The sequence below is a fragment of the Lacerta agilis genome, chromosome 5, assembly GCF_009819535.1.
Source record: "Lacerta agilis isolate rLacAgi1 chromosome 5, rLacAgi1.pri, whole genome shotgun sequence".
Lineage (NCBI taxonomy): Eukaryota > Metazoa > Chordata > Lepidosauria > Squamata > Lacertidae > Lacerta > Lacerta agilis.
The window spans coordinates 11,606,589-11,618,086 of record NC_046316.1 but is presented as its reverse complement, the minus strand read 5'-3'; the positions used below and the strand labels follow the sequence as shown (position 1 = coordinate 11,618,086).

The window sequence follows — 11,498 nt, the reverse complement described above, 5'->3', positions numbered from 1 at the left end:
GCATATGTGTATGTTATCAGCAACTAGCATATGCTCTCAATTTGGAGATATAACTTGATGTCATTATCAGCATCTTGCCATTGTAAACGACTGTTTCCTGAGGAAACTCATTATCTGAAGTTGGTGTGTTCAGATCCTCACAATCCTAATTAGCTGTCTGGAGAGAAGTGACATCTAACGGCCACAGAAGGTGGCTTTAATCAGAACTCGCTGGAACCTCTCACGTGGGCGCCATTGCCATTCTAAGAGAACGAGGGAAATGTTCTTGGTGAGTTCCTCTTTTATTCATTTGTAGAAACTCAGTTTGAAGTGTCAGGAAAGCCCCTTCCATTTAGGGAGAGAGAAAATTGAGCTAGTTGAAGTAGCAGATGGTGCAGGTTATCTGGCCACCTATTGTGTGAAAAGCCTAGTATGTTTTTTGGCACATGCACACAAGTAAAATAGCCCTTTTAGCCATCGTGTGGTCCAGGGCTGTCTCTGCCATGCAGTGTTGAAGCAGCTGCTTTGTTTCCTTGTACGTTCATAGCTGGCTGTTGTGGAGGTGTGGTATAACCGAACACTACAGTCACAGAGAAATAAAGTAAGTACATTTATTGACTCCAAATGCTACGTCTAACCTTTATTTAGACATTGTGCTCAGCTGCAAGAGCCAAGAATTTATCCTTATCATTCAATGTGAATGACATACATGAATCCAGTGCAGGAAGCACAGCACTTGCTTCTCTCTTCAGCCACAGGGTTTTAGGTTTGTTGGTTCCATTTTTGATAGCACAACATTTCCCTCTGCATGGTGACACATTGGATGAAATATTATATAATCCATATTATATATTTACAAACAATGGTAAATTGACAATTAAAAATACACAATAACTAAGGCTCCATGTATAAGCTTGGCTGAAATCACTTTCCCCCTCTTGGAGTGGGCACACTGAGTTCCCCGAGGGCTCTTCCTGCCCCAATCAGCTGCGCTATATATCCCTCAGTGAGCCTGGCACTTGTTGTGAGCAGCTGCTGGACCACTCTACATAAGGCATGTTAGGAGGGATGGGCAGGATTGCTGTAGCTCTCCACTCACATAGATAGTGGTTGTAAATGAGGAAATGCTGAGATTAAAGAGTTGGCTGGAGACCCACGACCTGCAGAATTTGAGGCAAAATGAGTGATTTGAACTGACAACACAGATTTGTAGTCCATCTCATTCAGCCTTGTTAAGATGAAAACTAATAGCCTATTTGAGATTGCTGAATCCACTTTCCACCCCAGCTGAAAGTTAAGACTCTTCTGATTAGTTACAAGTGAACACTGTTTTTTTATAGTTCATGAATGAATTGTGGCACCATCTTATTTCCCTCCCCCCCCCCTTACCTAACACGAGGGGGGAAATAGCAATCTCTCTCCCATGAGAACTTAACGCAAGTTTCTGCTGCCTTGTTGACCATTTCCCTGCTCTCCTTCCCTTTCCGCTAGAATAGGGTTAATGAAATAACTAAGGCTGCAGTCAGATAAATGAAACTTGCTGTCCATTATTAGCAACACCACCCTAACAATCACATAAGGGTACAATATTAAGACATTCACTTGCTAGCATCCTGAGTGTTTTGGACATAAATAGGGAATTTCCCAGTAGCCTTCACAGTTGCATGCTTTTGTTTTTCTGTGGAGTCTACTCTGGGCTTTCTGGCACGGGGGAATTATAGCACAGAAGCATTCCTGTGCCAGTCACCCTAATTTTTTTAGATAGAGGGCCATGACTGCACAGTGGCCTGTGCCATTTTGTTCTCTGGGCATCTCTCCAATGTAACAAACCATTAATAGGTGAAAGTGCATGGTCTATAATCAGGCTAGCACACTTCCTGCTCCTGCCTCCAGTTTCCTCCAGATGGCAGCAGTGTGTATTTTTCCCCAGTGGCTCCCATATCCAGATGTTGGGCAGCACTGGCACCAGCACCCTTGACTTCAGCTCCAGCTAGAATTTTGCAGCTCCTCTCGGAGCCATGTAGGAAGGGGCTGTCCAAACTTGTTCATCAACTTGGATAGTTCAATGTTGTGCTCGCGATAGAAGTCTGCCAGGAACATGCGGGACTGCAACAGTTCCAAAGCGAGAGCAGAGTTAATGAAGGACCGCTCACAACCATCCCTCCCAATCACATTACTGAGATGAATCCCACTTGGCTACTCACTGAGGAATCCATGTCTGGATATTTTCTTCCTTTACTTTTCCCCAGGCACTTGGTCTTCCCTCCTTCCAGAACTTGACACCAAAATCCTTTTACTTCATCAAACCTGAAAAAGGATGCCTGCTTTATATACTGCGCCCACGGGTTCTGAGTTGGAGCAATCTGAAGGGCTAGGCTAATAGCTTTCCAATATTTTGCTTGCTTTCTAGAGGAAGGGGGCTGAAAGCAGTTTCCACAAAAAAGTAAAACAAAGATGAACTTTTAATTGTTGTTGGCAATGCCTTGCTAATATTTCACAAGTGCACGAGCACTCGTGTTTCAAAATTTGCAAGAATAGTTTGGTGATCTGGTGCAGACCTAATGCTGGCTCCTTACAAAATCACAGGTTCCAAATTGGTAGCCACACTTGAGATGTGTACCACACTGGTACAACGTTCCTCTTCCCTGGTATTCACCATGGTTTTGTTACTAATGCAAACCAGATTCCCTCAGAACTAGTTCGCAAATGCATTTCTATCCAAGGCTTAAGAGTTACTGGCTTACAAAAAGTAGCATGATTTGCATTAGCATATGATGCAGGTTTATAATTGCTGAATCCTAATAATGTTCCTATGTGAACTGTGGCAAGAGGTTAAGTTAAACTGTTGTCTTGAGCTTCATAGGGGGTCTGATTTATCACCGACATCCAGCCAAATCCAACTCTAGTGGCAGGGAGAGGTTGATAGCTATGGCTCAGCGCTTTAAGCTTTAGGGCTTTGGTGGGTATTTACAGTGCAATCCAAGGCTGTGTGTATGGTGGCGGAGAATACAAATGCCTTATCCAGAGCCCTACAAGACTGAGCCAGCAGCATGCAGGCAAGCAAGCAAGGGCAAAGAAACATTTTTATTCTGCGTCCTTTCTTTCAGCTTTAAATTTCTTTTAACATGGAAAACATTGGGAGGGAAAGATTTAGTCATGCTCAGGAACATGACTAAATACCTCTCTGGTTTGGGAGCTTATTGTGGGAAAGGAGGACTTTAGAGGTTTCAAATCCAAGACGCTTCCTGGGACAAACCCTTTTTGGCCCTACAGATAGTGGAGGAGTTGGTGAGGGAAGCCCTGGCATTAATGTCAGAAGGGTAGATTCCCATGAACCATAAGATTACTTTAAGGCTGGGCGATGTCAGGTTTTCAACACTGCAATGTATCACCAGCCAAACATCGCGATCTGTCGATACACCACAGTGTTGAAATGGAGGAAGGAACAAGCTGCATAGGCCCAGCCAGGTAAAACTGCCACCACTCTCACTGAGGCAGTTTCACCTCGGATGACGCAGTGTGTTCCTACCTCCCACCCCAAAGCCTCTCTGGCTTGTGAGCAACACATCAGGGCTTGCTCAAGCCAGAGGCTTTCTTTGAACTATTCTGCTGAAGAGAGCACAGCCGCCCATGCCTCAGTAGAGCAGTTTAAAGAAGCTGGGGGATAAACAAGCTGTATTGGCCTGTTGATGCAGCTTGCTCCTCCCTCTGTGGCACGAGGGGCCGAGCGTGATAGCAGTAAATCATGGGTGGGTGAAACTGCCGCTGCTCTTGAGAGGCTCAGGAGCGGCATTGGTTTTACCCACGATACACTGCTGGGTGAAGCTGCCATCGTGCTCTGCCCCTCATACCAGTCCTGGGCGATGCACAGTGGTCTTCAAGGTGGCATACAACAAAGTCAAACTCGTAAAGCAAAAATACAGCAACAGTAAATGGAAACACTGCCAGCAGTCCAAATCATAGAGAAGAAAGCTGCTGAAGAAGTATGGGGGCCTCAGAACATTAACAATGTATTTACACAAGTAAAGGCAGGCATGCAATCCTTACTTGAGTGCTTGGGTATAGTTGAACAGTGGTGTAACCCCCAGAAACCTTTGGATGTTCTCCATGATAGATGCGGGGCTTTGTCTGAGTTCCTGCCCATCCACAACCAGAACCTGAATTGAAGGAGAAACAATGAAGGTTTCAGAATAAATCTAATCATGTTAGGTAACAGATAGAAGCCCAGAAAGCAGAGATTCTACCTTAAGTCACATACTATTATCAGACAATTCTCCTGCTTATTTTCTATTCCTGGAAGGGGTGGCATAAGTGAGCGGCATTTCTTTAACTTACATTTACTACTATTGCAGCAATCAACACCTTGCATTTTCAGGCATTTGCCTGAAGTCATGAGGGTTAAAAGTGTGTAGCTGATAGAGGTGAACATGCAAGCCCTGCCCAGCCTTCATGCATTGAATGCAAAGGACAAATGAAGGCCTTTACACACTTTCCACTGAAATTGCTTTAGAAGCCTCCATGGACTCAGAAATGCTAAAGGCAGGGTTCCCAGTGCTGTGGAGTCTTCCAAACATGTTCAGTGGAACTTAACGTAACACCCACCTTTAAACCTTCACAATTGATACACAAATACCTGAGGGGAGCCAGTGTACTGGGGAATATTGCATGCAGAGTTTGTGTATGTGCTCCCGCTTCACTACAGACTTTTAGCCCATATAAATTCAGGCGAGCATCCTTGGTGGCTAACACAGAAAGCCAAAAGGCACAGTAGTTTGTTTGTTTCCTTCCACTATGAATTCTAATGCCTGAAGTTCTACCTCGTAAGGTTGGAAAGACTTCAAGTTTTAAACTGAGTTGGCTCAAATATGCTTTTTATAAAAATCCTGTAATCTCATTTTTGCGAGACCAACACAGCTACAGGATCCAGGTTTACCTGTTGTGCAGGTGAAAGCTAATAAGATACTCATTAGGAGTGAACAAAATCAAACATATAAAGGTTTATCAAAAGCATATAAAAGTTCCCCTTCAAAATCCACCTGAATTGCATAACAATGTGATTATAAACACACCCAAAGGCTGCTGTACCTGTCCAGAAGGATAATACATCAACCACCTCTCCAGATGAGTGGAATACAATCCAGGATTCAGACAGCGGTTCTGCAGGTTGTGCAACTCCTGAGGGGCTTGGGGCCCAGCAGAAATGATCTGGTAGAAAGTGTAGTTGAGTGCCACAGGGTCGTTGTGAGCACGCTGGTGCTACAAGCAGGTAACGGGGGAGAGAGGGAGATGAGTGAATTAGCAGCTCTTTCTCATGTACGAGGCAGCATATCTATATACTGCATGCACTGTCACATCCCAATGACCCCACCAGCTGGGTCCTGCTGTGATGCCAGGAGGAGTTCGTAAGGAATTACCTGATACCAGGAGTATGCTCTGTCAGCTGGGTTGATCAGGATGGCAATTATTTTGGCTCGCGGAAGGAGAGCGGCACTCCGCCTGGGTACTACTTCGGTGTCAAAGTAATTGGCACTTTTCTCAAACATGAAATCTGTGCTGGCATTGGAGGGGATGGGAAAGAACTCCATGTACCTGTCATGTGAAGAAAATCGGGAGAGCATGAGAACAAGGCATGTGTAATAATGGTGATGGGCATGACACAATGCGAACGTGAAGGAAGTGATAGTTTCAGACACGAATGAAAGAGAATGAAGACAAGGACAGTATTCTGCTAACACAACTCGCACTCTCAACTCGGGTCCCAGTGATTGGCAGTGTTGCGTGTGCATCAGTCTCAATATGACACAGCTATACCACAGGTAAGGGCACACATCACAGTGGCAGGAGCAAGTTAAGAGGATGAATTCCCTCTGCCCTCATTCATGCATTAATCTTATGTATTTGTTATGTCAATCAGAATAATCAAGTCCTGAACCATCATGGTAGACTCAAACTAAGGCTGAAGCCAGGGTTTGCCTCATGATTTAACTGAGCTGCAACAAAGGCAGCCGTAAGACCAGCCAAATAAACTACTGTTCACTAATGTTACCATACCATTTACTTCAGTCAACCTTTAAATAGAGAATTGAACAAAAAAAAAATCAATGCAGGTTAACATATACAACATTAGGAGGCAAAGCAAATCATGCCAACGGCAACCAAGTTGACCGAAACCTGCACAAATCATGATTTTTAATACCACTGAAAGGTTTCTGATGATGGTCAGAATGCCTAACCCGAGTGAATCAAAATCCCACTGAACGTTTGTGGGAAAGAGCAAGGGCAAATCAGTGAGCACACGAGTCCACACTTACCAGTCAATTCCTTTGTGATAGTTGAGTCCATTAAAGAACTGGATCTCTTCATAGGTGGAGGGGCTTGGAAAGTTGCTGGTAACAGCTGGGTGCATGGATAGGAAGAAATGCACAGCTGTCGTACCTGAAACAACACAGTGGAAACAAAACAGTGCTTTGCGAGGGATTTGTCTGGGAGCAAAAAGTTCTGAAACATAAGCTGGTACTAGCACGACTGCTACCAAAATGACACACAGAATTGTTTGCCCTGGGCCAAAGCCCTGTTGCCCATATTTCTCAACCTGTTAAGGAAAGCCCCAAATATAACCACTACCCTCAGCCACTCTGGCAATTCCCATTGGACTAGGCAGGGCGTGTGCTTTGCCAGGAGAAGGCTTCTTTCTGAAGCCAATTGCAATATAATTGATTAAAGTGGAAAGATCTGAAGCGTACGAAGCCACAAACTAGGCCCAAAATGCAAGACCTGTGCTCCTTCACACACCTTCCCTTATAGTCGCTTTTAACTGTCCTTGTTTCTATCTTTTTAAGTAAAGTATGATATAATCACCTTTTAATTACTAGTTTTTAATCCCTTACCAGTTTTAAGTCTTATGTGTTCAGTTCATCCATATGTTTTATCTTATGCTGGTCTGTGACCAAAATGAAGTTTGATACTGAAACGTTATCATGCAGCTCAGTTGCATAGGTCAGTAAGAACATCCTTTAAAACCTGACACAACCAAGCCTGTAGAGGGCACCACTATACCTTTCCTACACTCAAAGGCCTACTCGTTTTTGTTCTACATCTTATCTCAGCTTGCCAGTTCTGGAATCTAATATTAAGTGGGTGGAACAGGCAACCCCGATAAATTTAAGATGACAATTTTGGCAACTGACAACTTGGAATTGCTTCCCCCACACCACCTGACATTTCCCAGAAGACCTAAATCAGCTCCCTGCTAAGTTTTAAGGCAGCAACAGAGAACCTGCGTCTCTCGAACTACAACTCCCATCATGCCTGACTACTGGCTATGCTGCCCTGGATTCATGGAAATTGGACTCTAAGAACACCCGGAAGACCGCAGGTTCCCCCCATCATGTTCCAACACAAAAAGAAAAAGGCCACATCACACATATATTAACAGGGGGGAAAGACCATGGCGGCCAGTGGGTTATGTTACCAGTTTTCTGAGGACCAACGATGAGAAACTTGGGAAGCCGGTCACATGTCTTCTCTTTGGACCAGATGTCTTTATGCCGCTTGTCATCACAAGGGTTCTACATCAATTAAAAAATCACACATGAGGTAATGTGGGGAATAATTAAATCAGGCCTGATAGAAGTACATTCGTGTTTACCCCAGGCACAATCACTATGGTCTACAGCACATTAAGAGCTTGGCTGGCATATGTCGTAGGGTATATGCTGGCATCAGTGCTCTATTCTGGATGAAATGGCCAAAGGTATTGTGGCAGTCTCCTGAAGGAGTTAACTGGGTGGGGCTTTCAGCAAGCAAAGGAAGACATGCCCGAGGAAAGGGGAAAAGGGAAGTAAAAAACTGGGCATAAAATTCTGGCAAAGGTATCCAATTCTGTTCAGAAAAACCATACAGCATTTTAGACCCCAGAACCACCACTAGTTTACGCTTTGCGTATTCCCCACTTAAGGTCTTAAGACCCAATAGGAGGAAATACAAACTTCTCTCTTCTGTAGCAACCAATTCACATCCACTCTCCTCAGAAGCCCTTTATTTATATTAAAAGCTCTGAGAAAAACTTCAGCTGCAGGCTGGTTGAAGGGAAATTGTTCAGGAATCTCACCTGCCACAGAGGGTTCTTTTCCTGCGAAAATATTTCAAAATACTTTTTGGCCAGCTGGATGGGTGGCAGAGTCTGAAGACGGAGGTTGGTCCAACACTGCACAAATTTAACGAGGCTTTCAAAAGTGTAGAGCCCAAGGCGATCGTTTCCATAATTGGACAAGTGGGTCATGAAGATGCTGATCTACAAACAAAGGAGGAAATAGGGGCATTTGTTAGTGTCAAAAGATTGGTATCACTTGGAAAATTCTATCTGCTTTCCACTCTTGTTCTGCAGGGGCAGCATTGGCCAATGAGCATCTTACACACTCTCAGCAGTTGCTCTCGTGTGAAAAATGAAAACAACCCATTGCTCCAAATCCATAGTTCCATTGTTGACACTATTCAGGTCTCTTCTGCAGGTTCTCTGGATACTCAGCTGTAGTTCTTTAATTTTCATTATTCATTTGATTCACTTATAACCTGCCTTTCTATAAAAATAAATGAATGTCCAGGTGGCTAACTACAATAAAATCCACAATACAATAATGATGCAAAAGTTTCATTTGAAATCACTGGGCAGGACTACAAAGCATCTGCATTTAAAGATTGCATGCAATCTGAGTTTTTGCTTTCCTCAGGAATCCTGCAAATGTCCTTTTACATGCAACATAATATCACTTCCCAGGGACAATTAATGGTTCAGCAAGCTCCCACAATGGACAAACCAGGTGGCTGCTAAACTCAAAGAAGCCTGTCTGAGGACATGACTTTAACCTTACATTGGCTACCACAAAGTCCTTGGATGCCACCAAACTTGGGGGGGGGGGTTGCTCTTTGGAGGCTTGAAACATCTGTTTTATAAGGTGTAGTGCATTAGCACTTACGGTCAGTCACAATTCTATTTTATTTTTTAGCCAGATTGAATTCCAAAAACGACTTTAGTGATACCAGGTGCTCATGATCAGACTCAGTCTCTGCAAACTAATGTGGCTCCTAAGCAGATATGCGGTTAAATGAAGACAAAGAACTTTCCTTTTAAACACACAACCTCTTACCTGGCTAAAAAAAACCAGGTGTCTACAATCTGTGCCTAAGTGACAGTCACCAGATAACAACAACTGTTAACTCTTTAATTAAGAAGTCTGGTGCGGGAAGAACAGATATCTGTAACACTTCCCAGAGAAGCTGGCCCCTAGTAAAAGAACATTTATCAAGTGAGGAAATTGGATAGAGGAGAGGAAGGAGAATTAACAAGGTCGTGTATTCAGTTTGATTACAGTGACTGATTTTCTGGCAGGCAGGCCATGTCTGGCATTAGGCAGATCAAGTACATCATTTACAAGGAGAACCCCAATATGTCTTTCCCCCTGGTTTCCAGTTTTCCCGTCAAATGTGATCACCTTAATACAGAATTCCAAACAAGTTTTGGGAACTAGCAGCAAAAGCCTTCCTGCACTTGGAGGAGGCTGGTGTGACTGTGCGGCATGGTCTGCTGCCAGATGCTTCCTTTCCAGCTCTGACCTTTCAGGGCTGGAGTGATTTTGACACCCTAGAGCACACAGCGCATCAAGAGGCTGACCTGGAGGCTCCATGCAAACCATGAAAAGAAGAGCACCCAACTCGCTATGGCAGCATTTCCATCTAAGTGCTAAAATACAGACAAGTAGCTTCCAGGAGAGAAAGAATTACTAAAATATTATGAGGCTGGAGGGGGAAGGCACCAGCTTCTCATGGAGGGCCTCTGGGATTCTAGCAGCTCTGGCTAAATGCCTCACACCTAGGGGGAGAGATCACCCAAGTTCGTTGCCTTATCACGTTCACTAACATGTTTGGGAGAGGAGTTGATTTTCTAAATCTCTGGGCTTGGGACAGGAGATTGGTCTTCGCATTAACACCGCTGCCTCTCAGAAGTGAGCCTGAGTGATTTAAAGATCTGGATTACTCTAGGCCAGAGAATGGGGAAACTAGGTGGCCTTTGAATTGACTACAACTCACATGAGCCCCAAGCAGCACGTTCAATGGTCAAGGATGACAGTCACAGAACCTGTAATCCAACATCTGAAACTGCTTTAAAGGACTCCCTAGGGTGGCTGATCCACAAACCACTGGTCTTGGGGCCTCTTGGCAGTGCTGTACTTTTATTCATGCGCAAACTACTGAGCTCATTGTGAAACATGGAGTATTGTATCTGTTGTGGCACCAGCTACAAGAACTATGCTGGCTCTGTGCCCTTCTCTTGTGCATGTCATCGCTAAGGGATTTAAAATTCAGTGTAAGTTAAATTCCCCTCTTTTTGTCTCTAACCCTAGCTACATAATCATGCTCCATTCCACAGAGGCAGGAATTTTGGATGAAGAAGCTTTGGCAAACAACTTAGGCTCCTTGGAATCTGAGCCACTCAGCTGAATTGGAGCTGCTATCCAGACTAGCCTTGTTAACTACTTTTGAATGGTGTTTGGCATATAAGCAGTATATTAATAAACTAATTAATTAATTAATTATAATGATAAATCATTCTTTCTCTCTTAATATATAGAGTTTGAATCAGGCTTGTTTTGACTGTCTAAAAGCCATGATGTACCTACTGCGGTCTCACCAGTGCTACCGTTCCATACCTTCCCAAACTAGTGACTTAGAGTGGCAACTGTTGTCTACCTATCATCTGACAACGACACCCGACAACCATTCAGACTAGTTACCAACAGGCAAGTCTGATCTTATTCCCCAAGATCTGCCCCCACCTCATCTAAGCAGCCACAACTATTCCCTATAACTGAACTCAATTATTCTCCCTGGAGATGTTAAAAAACCCAAGTGTGAAAGGGTAGCAATCAGAAATTAAAACAGCGAGCTGAAAATAGAGGAGCAATAAGCCTGGTGCAGAAGGAACTGGAGGGCTCAAGTAGGAGGTGTGCAACTCTATAGCTTCAGGGAAACACAAGCAAAGATATGCAATGGCTGCCTTTTCTGGGAGCAGAAAGCTGCATTCATTTGCTGACATCATGGTTTGCTGGCTAGTCAGGAGATCAAACATCCTGTGTTTATACTGCAGAGTTAAACATACATAAGCGCACACACTCCAACTCTTACACTTCTGCATATACTCACAGGGATTCAAACATCTGTTATGGATCAGTGAGGAGAGGCTGTTTGGCGCTCTTTATTTTAGGTGGGACATCTTTATCAGTTAAAGTGGAAGGAGTGAGAGTTTTAAGTCAGTTGGCAAGCAAAGCAATCGGTTCACGGACTGCACTGATGATGAAAGGGGAGAGCAAACCAAGGCCAACAACTAGGGAGTAGGATGAGTTGAGGGGACACAGGACATGCTTTTCGGTATTTGGTGTAAAGTAAACTGCTCACTGACTTGTTTTTACAGAAATATCAGGCTGGGAGGAGGTATTGGGAGACCGTAATACATTCTGTCCTCT

At 44.0% G+C, this 11,498-nt stretch overlaps 1 protein-coding gene across 3 annotated transcripts in view; it reads right to left on the bottom strand.

Moving 5' to 3' along the window:
• Window positions 1-576: 576 nt before the first annotated feature.
• NDST2 (N-deacetylase and N-sulfotransferase 2) overlaps window positions 577-11,498 on the bottom strand; it is a 75,908-nt gene continuing 64,986 nt past the window's right edge. For 2 of the 3 annotated variants that reach the window (XM_033148582.1, XM_033148583.1), the window contains exons 8-15: window positions 8,090-8,272; window positions 7,451-7,547; window positions 6,291-6,414; window positions 5,394-5,568; window positions 5,065-5,235; window positions 4,027-4,136; window positions 2,184-2,286; window positions 577-2,085 (exon numbers count right to left, since the gene is read on the bottom strand). In XM_033148582.1, coding sequence (XP_033004473.1) covers window positions 1,960-2,085; window positions 2,184-2,286; window positions 4,027-4,136; window positions 5,065-5,235; window positions 5,394-5,568; window positions 6,291-6,414; window positions 7,451-7,547; window positions 8,090-8,272 — 1,089 coding nt within the window. In that variant the 3' untranslated portion in view covers window positions 577-1,959. The remainder of the gene's footprint in view (window positions 2,086-2,183; window positions 2,287-4,026; window positions 4,137-5,064; window positions 5,236-5,393; window positions 5,569-6,290; window positions 6,415-7,450; window positions 7,548-8,089; window positions 8,273-11,498) is intronic. The other variant, XR_004426584.1, reaches the window with a different exon arrangement.